General features: G+C 40.2%; 2 protein-coding genes across 2 annotated transcripts; one reads left to right on the top strand and one right to left on the bottom strand.

The window, feature by feature from the left end:
• Nucleotides 1-753: 753 nt before the first annotated feature.
• On the top strand, nucleotides 754-7705 carry LOC121752780. The gene is made up of 3 exons (XM_042147874.1): nucleotides 754-1263; nucleotides 1567-1854; nucleotides 7616-7705. Exons 1-3 carry the CDS (start codon nucleotides 754-756, stop codon nucleotides 7703-7705), a joined length of 888 nt encoding a protein of 295 aa, XP_042003808.1.
• A 2668-nt stretch (nucleotides 7706-10373) lies between these two features.
• LOC121752779 lies at nucleotides 10374-13315 on the bottom strand. Its single transcript, XM_042147873.1, has 4 exons — nucleotides 12549-13315; nucleotides 11758-11855; nucleotides 11415-11597; nucleotides 10374-11076 (listed from the first exon to the last, which is right to left on the bottom strand). The coding sequence occupies exons 1-4, from the start codon at nucleotides 12730-12732 to the stop codon at nucleotides 10591-10593; spliced, it is 951 nt and encodes a 316-aa protein (XP_042003807.1). The 5' UTR covers nucleotides 12733-13315; the 3' UTR covers nucleotides 10374-10590.
• Nucleotides 13316-13857: the final 542 nt, after the last annotated feature.

Below are 13857 nucleotides of genomic sequence, written 5' to 3'. Positions count from 1 at the left end.
CTAGGAAAATATAGGGGGAAATCATTATAGGGCGGAATTTGAATTTGGGACTTGCTGCAGCTTTGCAGGCGGGCACCGACTGAAAAGAGGCGCGTGGTGCAGTGAAAGGACGAGCGACATCCAATCAGGAGACCGCTAGCTAAACCGTCCCTCACACTAACCAAAGCCAACCTAGAACCGCCTATCACCGGTTACAAACCCCAACTACCCTTTTTCCACCCCATAACTGAACCGTCTCTCCCATTTTTCATTTCACAAACCCTCAATTTTTCCATCTCTCTCTGCATTTTTCCACCATCACTCCACAAAAACCACCACCCACATTCACCCAAGAAATCACAGATCTAAACCATGGGAAAGAAAGCATGGGCAACAAAAATCAAACCCACTTCAACCCGCAGGGAAGAAACTCCAAAATCACCACCGCCGCAGGAAGAACGACCTCCGAACCCGCCATCTCTGGCGTCAGTTCCTCAGGCGCCGACGATGATTTCTTTAGACGCCATGGCGGAGTTTCTGCGACTACAAGACCCTAATCGGGACTGGACAGCGGCGTTGGCCGGTTTCAGTCAAATAGGGGTAGCAGGGGACGCGACCAGAGGAGCCCCATCTGAACCGAATGTGCAATCCACGGTATAACCAACTGTTTCCATTCCGATTTCCGCTGAAATTCCACCAGAAAGAAAATCTCCATCGGTAACCGTACCGCCAGAATCTTCGGAACCCTCCCAAACTCCACAACAAAGTGATTCGATGGAGGTTGACCCCATATCCGCCCATTACGATTCTGACTCAGATGAACGTGAAGCGAGAAAGAGCAGGGAACAGGGGAGCCAACAGGGAGACAATGAACCAGAGAAAACGCCGGCGGCGGAGACCGTTTCTCAAGGGACGGCGAGGGAAGAGATAGATTTGAATGAGACGGCCAAGAAACAAGGCCTAATGACGGATGACGAATTCCAGGCGATTTTGGATGGAGTAAACCAGAGAGAAGATGATACTGCCACGATGGTTGAGGATCTGAACTTCACATCTAGGGCAGTAGGAGAAGATGAAGAAGGCATGGCAGGAGAGAAAGAGCCAGAGTCAGTGAACCCCCAGACAGAGGCGGGGAAGAGTGATGTGCATGTGGAAGCAGAAGAAACAGAAGCAAGATCGGAGATACCAAAACCAGTAGCACCTCCGGTGACTAAACCGAAGGCAGTCAAGAGGAAGTTGGTGTTGAAGGGTGACCCTAGGGCAGAACAGCCAAAGCCGCAAAGGGTATCTCAACGATGCTTAGGAAAGTGGGCAGCTAGTAAGGCGAAGCCGAACACGGAGGCAGATCCGGTGGAGATCTTGAGTGATGAGGAAAGGGCTACTCCCACAAAACCTGGGGAGGAGTTTTTGCCTACTACTGACTTAGAGGATACTGCAAGGGAAAACGAAGCGGTCTCTCCAACACTGAGTGGCCAAGGGGAAAAGCCTGACGGGATGGCTGAGGGTCTGGACCTCGCATCCAGGTCAGTAGGCCACAAGGAGACCAGTCCTACTGCCCAGGATCAATTTTCAACACAAGCTGAGAAGGAACCCGAAGAAGAGAAAGACGAGGATGACGGAGAGGAAGCCAGATATCAAGTAGAAAGGAAACGAAAGGGGAAGGCCCCTATAAAGGAGAAGTCAAGCAACAAGAAGCCACGCACAGTGAACATAGGCATCGTTATCACAGATCCAGCTCAGAGAACCCCACCGCACCGTCAAGAGACAGACGACAGCGACTACGCTGCCAGTGAAGATTCGGACTCCGACAGTGATATCTCCCTGGAGGACGAGGAGTACAGGGAACAACAGCTTCCACACGATCATCGGGAGCTAGTACATCCCCCGATAGAGAGACTGAGGTACCGGCGCTGGACAGTGGACTTTACTGATGATCTGGTGGAGGAGATGAAGCTTTTCGACTCGAAGGAGCTACAAAAAGTTTTTGATAGCAAGGATGAAGGGAGTAAGCAAGTGAAGAGCGGAAAGGTACTTCATATTCCTTCTTTAGATGAGTTGGGTGTCCGCGAGCAGTTTCTCTCTTATTTGCATGCGTTAGGATTCGAATGGTTGTTGGAGAATGGAGATCCGAGTGTCCCGGTTAGATTAGCGAAGGAGTTTTTCACGACCTTTAGGTTTAAGGTTACCACTGATCTAGATGAGAAATGTATCAGTTTTAGGCTGTTTGGCGGAGAGATACGGATGAATCTGATTGAGTGGACCGTGCGTCTGGGAATGTGCAGTTTGGAGGAGGCCATAGGGCCTGAGTGGAGAAGTAGGGAGCGGGGAATTCCCCGCAGACATGTGGAATTTGAGCCCCAAGAGGCATGGGAGGAGTTAACTCACCCAGCCTCTGGAGAATCTGCATCCACTCTCTCTCGCTCAATCCATTTCAATAACCCAATCCTACGCCTAGTCCAGCTTCACTTGGACTTCAATTTGTTGGGGCAGTCGAACTCCGCGGTAAGAACATCAATGACAGAGTTATACCTTCTGTGGTGCGCGAAGCGCGGAAGGAAATTACATCTAGGATTCTGGACAGCGTACCAATGCCATCTAATTGCCACCCACCCAGCGAGAAACCTCACTCTCTGCCATATCTTGGGAGTGTTCGTCAGAAACAACATCATCATCACGGAGGCCGAAGACTTATCCGACCAGATCATGGTGGATCCTCCTGGTCTCTTTGATACACCTTTGTTCGTCCGAACGAACACCGTTTACATGAGGCAGGGCGTACCACGTTTCTATGCAATGGGAGAAGAAACTATACCGACTGGGAGATCTGCAGCACATCCGGGAACACAAGATCAGAAGCAGAGACAGGAAAGGCTACAGAAGGTAGTGGAAGAGTTGGCGGAAGAGAATCGAAAAGCAAGAGCGGAGTTAAGCCGTTTGGCAACTGTGATGGAAGGAATCTTGAAAGAGTTGAGAACCGGGAAGTTGGTCCGTGAATCTGGACCGAGTGACCACGGAGGCCGAACTAATGAACCACGAATATCAGAGGAGGTAGTACCCGAGACGGAAGAAGCAGGACAGAAAGAAGAAGTGGAACAAGAGGAAGGAGATGCCGAAGAGTCGGCAGAATCTGGGAACAAGTAGTCCGAGAATGAGGAGGAACAACTGGAAGAACCACCTGCACCACAACCTGCCCCGCGAAGGAGCAGGAGGAACAAGTGACCACCACCCCACCTGACCAGTTAGTTTTCTTTTTATTTTCAGTTTTTAGTTTTTCGTATTTTAATTGTGTTTTGCTGTGTTTTTAGGTAGTATAATCTGTGTAGTATGTGAGCAAACCCCTTTCATAACACTTAGCCTATACAATAGTCTAAGTGTGAGAAGTAAATGGTTTGCTATTTTTGGCGCATGTGTTTGTGTTTTCTGTTTTCTTTTTCGTATGCATGTCAACTCACACTTAGCCTATTATATAGTCTAAGTGTGAGGAGTTTGTTGTATATATATGTTTAGGTTTGATGGTTTCTGTTTAGATTTTAAACTCTCCCACCTAGTCTATTATATAGTCTAAGTGTGAGAAGTTTTTAGTATAAGTATGTCTTGTTGTGTTTTGGTATGTCTGTGTGTCAGCCAAACTGGCCATTACCTTTTTTCCACTTCACAGCCTCTTCTGAGGGCAGACACGTGTGAAGTGGGAGGGGGAAATGCACTGGCCAGTATGACATGTGTACATATGTGTTATCTGTGTTTAAGTGTTTGTGTAGTGTCTAGGTCTAGTTTTTTATTTGATTGGGCTTAAAACTCAACTGTCTCGAACTGACGGTGAGGGGAATTGAGGGAGATAGGACATGCTGGAAAATGGAAACCACCCCCCCTTAGTATCTTCTAGTCAGTATAGATGATGCGAGTATGAGATAAAAGCCCACACTTAGAGCCCAAACACAAAAGCCCTCTTAAAATGTGAGTTAAAAGCCTAAAGTAGAACCACTTTCCACTAATTCAGAAAAGAAAACAGTGGCTGCCACAAGGTGCCTAGGGTAAAGTGACCGCGTGTAGCAACACTGAAGGCAGTAGGAACCCCCCCAAAAATAATAATAATATTTTTTTCCAACCCTTAGAACCCCACTTTCTAGCCATATATACCCAGATATAACCCCTAGCCCCTGGAATTGTGTGTGTGCGAGGCATAAGGCAAGAAGGCAACTGGCCAACAGGACATACAAGAAGAAAACCAACTGGAAAAAATAGAGAGGCAATGAGAAAATGACCAGGAAAAGATTCCAGGCCCCAAAAAGATAAGAAGGAATAAGGGTGGCGAAGCCACAGAAGAAAATGAGAAAATGCGAAGAAAATGGTCGAAAATACTTGAACACAAAAAGAATGAGAAGGAATAAGGGTGGCGAAGCCACAAGACGCTACTGACCAGTTGGGAAGCAACTTCGGAAAAAGTCCAGCCAAGCATAAGTGGCAGCCGAAAGCCTGAACGCACACAGTTCCCTGCATCAGAATAAAGTAATGGTTTTTGAACCCTAGAGCCTTAGGAACAACCACCCCAAACACTATAACCCAATAGCCCCGTTACGAGCCTAAAAGACCTTCAGTAGCCGCACGTAAGATCTAAGTTCGAAGCATCTGTGGTTCAGCGCTATGAGAGAATACAGTCCTAACATCCCCAGTGAGGAGTGAGCGGCTGAGAGAATCCAGTGTTAAGCCGAGAGTGTGGGTGATCTTGACAAGCGGATGTACTGACTGGGAAGGAAAGGGGGGTGGCGGAAATTCAAAGCTATCTAAGGCCGGATTGCACCTGATCCCAAGGGGAGAGATGGTTGAAAATATAGCCCAATTGAGTTGTGTTAATGTGTTTAAGTGTCTTTAGTTCTGTTTATGTATATGTGTCCGTGCTTATGTGTTTTTCTTTGCGCCATAGTTTAGGGTCTAGGTTAGGATAGAGTCGGTCAGGGGTGTAACCAGGCTAGAATTCGACTTACTTCTTTTGTTTGTTCTTCACGCTTGAGGACAAGCATGGGGTAAGTGTGAGCAGTTTGATAAGTCGTATTCTAGGCCTTGGTTACTGGTCAGTATAATGTGCATAATTGGAATATATCTGCAAAACAGTTGCTAAAGTGTGCAGGGAAATGTTCTAGCCAGTATGGGAATGTTAGGAGAATTCAGGTGAGAAGGGCGTCAGGATGTTGTTATCCTGACCAGTATGTATGCTAAAAAGGCTCGAGATGGAGAAGAAGGATAGCTGGGAAGATCAGCCGCAAGCAAAGGGGCAAAAGAGTCATTTCATATGTGAAGTCTACCCTAAAAATCAAGGGAGGCCTCCCTATAAAAGGAAGCCACTTGGAGAGAGTCAGTTCATCCACTCCTACACTTAGTTAGCAATCTCTCTTCGGTAGATCAATCCTTCAGCATTATCCTTCATATTCTCGTTCCTCGCCGACAGCCATGGTCACCTGAAGCTCATCAGTTCGCCTGAGTTCCACATCCTTTCGTTCCAGTCAGCGTGTTTCGTAGTGTTAACAGTTTCATCGCCCGGAGTGGCAAACAATCTTTATTTGCTTTCTTAGTTAATCGCACTTTGTTTTCTTACGTTGGATTTGTTGCACTTTCAATATTTGCTTACTTGCAGTCTTAGTTGTGATCCAAACGTTTCTATGATATGAAGTTGTTTTTGTGCATCGGTTCTTGTTGATCTCGTTCTTTTCTGCCTAGATAGCTTAAATCCAGTAGTTACGGTAATTTCCAGTGTTGAATAGCATGTTTTCATTTCTGTAGTTAATCTGCCTGAGTTTGCAAGTCTAGATAGCTGTTAGATTTTAGATCTGAAATGGTTAAGTGTGAAAGCCTAGTTTACGTGATTTCTGCCACCTTGCATGTCACCCAGTAAGCGTAATTTCAGTTTCGTTAGTTTAATCTTTTGATTTGGAGTTTTAATTATTAGATCTGTTCTTGTGAAGTTGTTATTATGCATTTCTCGTTCATGGAATCTGAGTTGTTTGATTTGTGTTCATACTTGTTGGAGAAGACAATGTCCACATCCAAATTTAGGACCACTTTTACTTTTTAGCTACTTTTGCTTTTGTCCTTTACTTTTCAGTACTTTTCAGCTGTCACTTTTCAGATCTGTAGGCCTAGTCACCTAACTACCTCTTTTCCTCTGATATTCCGTTTAGCCTTTTATAGTAAACTCGTACTTTCCATATATTTCCTGAACCCTATGCTCCCCACTTTCCACGTACACAGCTACATGTCCAATCATCTTTCTCCCTGCCTCCTAGTGAGTAGAGTAACATCTTAAATTCCAGCCTAGATAAAGTCTCAACCCAAAGCGTGGTAGCTAACCAAACCTTTCCAGAATTTCACCACAATTCCCAAAGCGCATTCATCTCTGTGGGATTCGACCCTTATGTCCACTATACTAGTCAGTAGAAGTGGGTTGAGAAATTATTGATACCAGGTTCAGGCATAGCTGGGGTTCCATCCTGATCAGTATGATACATCCTGTGCTCGACATGACACCTGACACAAACCTGCTCTTTCAATGACGTAAAAGTGTTTTCAAACCCTTAACTCACAATACTATTAACTAGTATAGGGAAGTAAGGATTGACCCCACAGAGATGCTGTGTTTAACATTGGTTGCGGACACGAATGGGATAGCTGCTGCCACGCTTCACTTCAGTGGGTTAAGTTGGAACTCTTGACTTGAAAGACTAAACTGACTAAACTGAACTGATCCCCTTGCTAAACTGATTAAATCTACTTGATCAACTCATCCTATCATTTTCTGAAATGGACAAACAGAATAAAGCGATAACTGGCAGTCTCCTGCAAAATGTACGATAAAGTAAAATTCTCCCAACGACTTCATCTTCTTCACAGAATCAACATGGAAAACAGAGTAAAACATATCTGAACGATTACTAATAATGAAACATCATAACAACTTGTTAACTTAAATCTACTCCTAAGAACTGAACTTCACTCACGTAAACAAGGAGCTAACCCATGATCATGCAAAAATTACAACTTGTCTACCAGATCTAAACATCCTAAAACTTTGTATCCATAATATTCTTCGCAGCTAGACAAAACATAAATCGAAGACTAAGATCTACCCAAATCAAACCGCAACAGAATATTTGAGCTAAGATATGCATCGTAATTAGGAAATCAACAAAGATCAGAGAATTCATGCATAATTACAGAGCATTGCAACGGGAATTGGAATCATAACACTGATATTACTGGATCCAAACGTCAAGAGTTAACAAAAGTGTAAACTGAAAATAGACAAAAGAAACTAGAAATTGTTTCATCGCTCCTTCTGCAAGTGGGATTACAGAACCAGAGCAAAATAAGTAATAAAAACCAACACCCAAAACACCACCAAACTAGACTAGAACGGGAACCAAGTGTGTGTGTGAAAGAAATCATCAAAATGAAGTGAAACGAGCTTCCATTTCAGCCCTAAAGGAGAGTTGAATTCCTAAGGTTGTGCACCGTGGACTGCGTCGACCCCGTCTTACTTCTCGCGCTGGGCTTTTTATATATAGAGAGGCGTAGGGCTCTGATCCCCAACGTACCATCCTCTCGAATTGTCATTCCTACCCTTGGTTTTTGGTGGGGTCCTTAGCTCAATCTTCTATGTGGAAAACTCATGCCTGCTCCGTTTACTTCTGATTTGATCAACTCAGCATTGCAGGTTTTCGACTTCATTTCTTGATTCGTTCGTCCGCCCAACTGATCAGTTCAATCTTCCGAATATGGCGGAATTTCACACACCTGACTCATATTTGCATGTTAGATTTATAGATTTAGGTGCAGTTCTATCACAGAAAACATGCATGAAACGCGTCTCATCAAGTCACAACAAGGTGGCGCACACCATACCCATGCGTGTATGCAAGGTTTTATGATAAAGAAGCTTATGGTTCAAACTTTTCTCCCACGCTAAAGTTAAAAAAAAATCAATTATCTTATTACTTAGAGAATCTCTATTTGGTTAATTTATTTAATTTTCAACTTTTTTTGTACATGCCTTCGAAAGAAAAATATTATAAAACATAGAAATCGATTATTTTAATAGGACAAACTAAAATTAAAAAAATATTTATTTTTGTTGAATGGGGAGAAATATTTTTAGCAAAGCCCTTATATATAACCCCAAAAACATGTGGAGAATGTGTATTTTATACTCCATCTATCCAAAAAAAATAGTTTTATTTGTGGATGGACACGAGTTTATTGAGAAATTAGCATAATAAAAGAGAGGAGACGAAAAAATAGATAACAAAAGAAACTAACAGACTTGCGCTTTATTTTTTCATGAATCTTACCTATTTATTGATTTGACGAAGTTGTTGTGAAATAATTTTATTGCATACTTGCATATACTAAAATTAGTTTGGTTGGCTATGTGTTCTCTTCAGTAGCGGCTGCAGACCTTGAAGATAGGGAAAATTTGATTTTAGTACAAATAGATTTATGATATTACTTACCATTGATTTCTAAATTTACAAGTACAGAAATTCAATTACTATTCCCCATACTTATTTATAGGCACCTCGAATTTCGAGACAGTTGAGTCAAAGATTTAAGGCTAATTTATTGATTGCAATAATCACAAACTTAAGTCTTGTCGTGAAATTCCCACAAATTCAGTTTCAATTTGCCGAAATATTTAATTCATGAAAAATTCACTACATGGTCTAAGTTCATGGCAATCAAATTTTAAGTTCATAAATATCAAAGTTCGACTAAAATCTATAATTTTAGGGACTCGTAGCTCTAAATTTGATTGAGTGAAATTTATCAATGGTCCCTAAAATATTAAGTTTGCTGACACGCAGTCCCTATAACAACTAATTTGCACCACTAGTCCTTTAATCATTTTTCACTTTTTATTTTTATTTTTTTAGGACCAATAAGCCTTCCAAATCAATCCTTTAAGAATATTTCAGACTATATAATAACTTGGAGCCCAATTTGTGTTTTATGTGTTGTTAGGTTACATATTTGAATTTAACGTTTCACAGTTATATCAAACAGTATAAACATAATTTATCTCTAATAGATATGAATCTTTTACTACATTGAATTTAATAATCTTGGATTTAGTTTTGCCACATTCATGAATGTACTCCCTCCGTCCCCTCATAGTTGAGCCGAAACTTTTCGGTACGAAGTTTAAGAAAGAGGTGTTGAGTGTGTTAAATAAATAGATAAAAAAAAGTAAGAGGAAGAAAAGAGTAGAGATAATAAAGTAAAAAGTGAATAAAATAGAGAGTAAAATAAGAAAAAGAAAAATGTTAGTACTATATATGGAAATGACTCAACTATGAGGGAACTTCTCGAAATGGAAATGATTCAATTATAAGGGAGACATTATTAGAATCTTGTTGTATGTTTTCAACTATAAGGGAGGAAATGACCCAACTATAAGGGAGGGAATAGAGAGAGTATTAGAATCCTGCTGTATTTTTTCAAAATTAACGAAGTTAAAAATTACTTATATCGTTTTATAATTCTTATGTGTAGAATTTAATTATTTAGTTCCCTTTCTGCTTAATATTTTAAATTTTTATTCATTAATTTACTTCATGACCTTAACATTTATAGACTTAATGCCCATATTAGTATATGGAGTCACGAATAAAAATAATTGTTTTCTCTATGAATGTCTTGTAACAAGAACTTAATTTAATTCTGAAAAACTATGACAACATTTTTAAAAATGCAATTAATAAAAAAATACTTCATTAAAAAAATCAAAAAAATTAAATTTCAAATAACAAAAATCCTAAAAAAATTAAAATTACATAATAAATATCCTAAAATTTAAAAATCACATTAAAAATTACATAATTTAAAAGCATAGTTAAAATCATGTGATGAATAATTTATAAAGAGATAAGTTTGAGATGTTTTGGAGGATAAAAAAATAATAAAAAAATGACAATAAAATAGTAATATTTTCAGGAATCGTAAAACTTTTATTAATTTTAAATTTTTTTCCAATTTAATAAAAAAAATCAAATTCTTGACGCCAAAACAACGCCCACTCACCACCCCACCACAGCATGCCATATGGTGGGGCGAGTGGTCCCGCCAGATAGGGCTCAACCCTCCATCAAGGGACGCCTTGTGGTAGGGGACGGCTGCAACAACATCCCTTACCATCACGTCCCGGCAGGACGGGCAACCCTATGGTAAAGGACGTTGTTGTGGATGTTCGAGTGTTCAACGTATAAAGCACAAACAACCTTATCCCAAAATTGACATTAAAAGGGAAATTTAAACCCGGATTTGAAAACTGTGCATCACTCACCTTATAACTACACATAAATACCACCAATATAAAGGTTAGAATTTTGATGAAATACATATACAAATTACTACACCCAAAAACTAAACATTAATTTATATACAAATTAAACACACATATCACAGTTGACGAAAATAAGCAACACTAAAATGACTAGGAAAAAAAAAAGAAGCAATTTCTTGACATGCATTGTAATATAGCCCATCCCTTTTTTAACCAACTAAGCCTCTGAAAGAAAAAAAAACTATAGGAAGGGAGAAATAAATTTACACATAGTAGAAGTTTCACACTGCTCCCAAATTGTCGAAATCGGTATCATCAACAGTGAGCCAATCGTTCGAATCCTCACCTTCTGATTCTTTATCCTTTGAAACATTGTGGCTTGCGTTCGGCTTAGAACCCTGAGATCCCGAGTTCTCATCCAGTTGAACCCAAGCCTTTTCGCTCGTTGATGCTCTACGTGCTGATAGCTTATCTGACGGATCATCATTTTCCTCGTCTTCGAGATCACTAAATGAAACATCCTCCTCGTTTGGAGATTGCTTGTGAGCATCAGCGGACGGCCCTGGCTCAACTGCTTCTGGCTGATGACCAGATACAGATACAGATACAGATTCAGATTCAGGTTCGTCGACAGTCTCTCTGGGTTGAGTTGGATTTACAGTCTCAGATGATGCATACTTAGCATCAGACGAGTCAGGATTTCCGGAGGTTTCTTGAGCATTCTTACTTTGAAGTTGCTTCAAAAGTGTCTCCCTTGCTTCAGCAACCTGCAGAATACGAATAACTTGACAATAGTGCTTGAATGATGAACAACAGGCGTCTTAGCCAAGAACTGGTAAAAAAGAGTAGAAAGAGAGAAATTCGCTACAATCATGTCACTTGCTATATGTAACGGAATAAGTTGATGCAATGACTAATACGAGAAACGGAAGGAAGCTGCGAGGATGCTTTATCAAGAAATTCAGCCTGTATATAGTCTTTTAGCATCACAAACATTATGAGTAACGAACCTAGAAATTCAGTTATGATCCTTCTAATGAGTTAATATTGTGATCAACCGAAATTGAATTGTCAAACAGTAAACCTAAATCAGATAATGCCTTGCCTGTGGAGTCGAGAGAAGCTTCAGATCTTCTTCATTCAACCTGGGGAGAAGTAGAATAAAATATATAAGCCAAAACTTCTCCTTGCTCATTTGACTGCAGACTTTCTGCCTCAGCGTCTCAAAGTCAGGTACCAAATGGTCAATATTTTCCACGTTCTCTCTGATAATTTGACAATTGAAAATCTGCAACAGAGTATCTTAATCAGCATCAGATCACACACCCCCTCAGCATACGAGTCTTATTTCCTTTTTTTAGTTTCTTACGGCAAGTAGAAATAATATAGTGGTGCGTTGAGCTTATAGAGCTAAACCACCAAGAAATCTCCCTCTTCCCAATACATACACGAATATTTTCAGACATTTGTGTGAGATTCTCCAGTATAGAATACAGATATACCTTTAGTCTATTCAAATCAGTATTCAAGTAACACCAAAATTCATCTATATCATAATACCAACTAGCCAACAATCGAATATGAGTTTGTCCTTCCCAACTAAAAACTTATCATAACCGCATCACCACCTTCTAAATGCCAGAGTCTATATATATCTACCATTGTCGAGCCTAAATAATTTGGTAAAAACTCCAATCGGGGATACAATTTTCCTTCTTAACTACATCATCACCTTCTAAATGCCACAGTCTAGCCAAAGCCAAACACCTCTAATATGTCGAGACATGTTCACCCTTTTTCCAGCCCAAATGCATTGGTAAAAATCAATTCACCTCTTAGCAGAATGTAGATGTATATACATTGTCTTAATCATACATTAAAGGGGTGTTCGGTTTGCAAAATTGTATCCCGTGATTAAATATGTAGTGTGTTTGGTTCATGAGATTTAACCACAGCTCAATCCTAGATATCCAATCATGGGATAATTAGTCGTAGCTAACCCCATGTGACTTAAATAATCTCAAAACTCAATCCTAGATTATATCTTGGTACTATTTTATCTAGGAAACCGAACACCACCTAACTAGACATTAACCTCAACACAAAAATCTCACTGAATTGTAATTGTAATCATCATAAAAAAACAATAGGAAACACATAGCAGTTATAAGTACGAAACCAGTAACATACCATCAAAATAGACAAAAGGAAAAATTAGAACTTTTCCAAATAAAATTACCAATTTCAGGCATGGAAAGGGGGAAATCAGTCCACAGCTCCGGCCGCCTCGAGATTTTCAAGACAAATTCCAAAATCTCTTCACTAATCCCCAATCCATCTTCTTCGTCGTCGTCTTCCTCTTCCCCCTCTTCTTCCACGGCAAAATTCCAAGAAGAGACGTTATGGCAAAATGTATCCGCCATTTGGACCCTGAAAAAACAAGATTCCAGCCATGGTATAGACGCGAGAAGCTCTCGCGTGTTTTAATTAAACACGCTTGAAGCTCTGCGTGGTTTAAAAGTATAGACGCATCACCGTAATGCGTGTTTAAAGTAAAACACACATATTCCTCTCGCGTGTATTAAAAGAGAGACGCGTCTTCCTCTCACGTGTTTAAAGTAAACACGCGACACGCTCTCGCGTGTCTCCCTTGCTTCACAAATTCACTCCAGACGGCAGAACATACGCATTACGCGAAGAGGAGAAGAGGAGACGAAAACCGGCGAAAATTCTGCCCAACCAGCGAAATTCGAAGCCTAATCCGATAGTTAGCTCTCCCATTCCAATTTGAAGTGTTGTTAGGTAACTTTCAACCCTTATTTTCGTTTTTATTGGTATAATTTAGGTGGGTATAATAGTTAGGGTTCATGGGGTAGAAAGTATTTTGTTGAATTTTGTCTTGAATTATTCAATTTGGTTGATTTTATCTTGAATTTGGTTGTATTTGATGTTGAATTATTCAATTTGGTTGATGTTTTGTTGAATTTGGTGTTATTTTGGTGAATGTGATTGATATTTTGTTGAATTATTGAATATGGTTGAATATGGTGTTAATTTGTTGAATTTGATGTTAATTTGTTGAATTTAGTTGAATTTGGTGTTGAATTATTCAATTTGGTTGATTTTATCTTGAATTTGGTTGTATTTGATGTTGAATTATTCAATTTGGTTGATGTTTTGTTGAATTTGGTGTTATTTTGTTGTCTGAAGGATCCCTCCCACCCACCATATACAAGCTCAATAGCTTTTCTGCGAGAGTACCATGCTTTCTTGTAGCTGATTTTCACGTGAAATTTATCTTGGATATATGTACGTACTGCAGAAGGCTTGAATCCAGCATCGTTTTCAATTTGGCTTCGAATACAGAGAGCAATCATGGATGATGTAAGATTAACATGTTCACTTGGATCGTGATCTCCCATACAACAATGACGATCAACCCATGAGTTGATAGACCAGCTACCATCACGTTTCTTAAACGTTGCTTTAACCTTCCAATTACATGGGTAGCGTTGCCCAAGGTCCCTGCCTCTTCTTTTCGGACCAAA

This window comes from Salvia splendens, chromosome 10, assembly GCF_004379255.2.
Source record: "Salvia splendens isolate huo1 chromosome 10, SspV2, whole genome shotgun sequence".
Classification (NCBI taxonomy): domain Eukaryota; kingdom Viridiplantae; phylum Streptophyta; class Magnoliopsida; order Lamiales; family Lamiaceae; genus Salvia; species Salvia splendens.
Note: the sequence above shows the minus strand (reverse complement) of the source record. Positions and strands in the feature narration are given on the sequence as shown.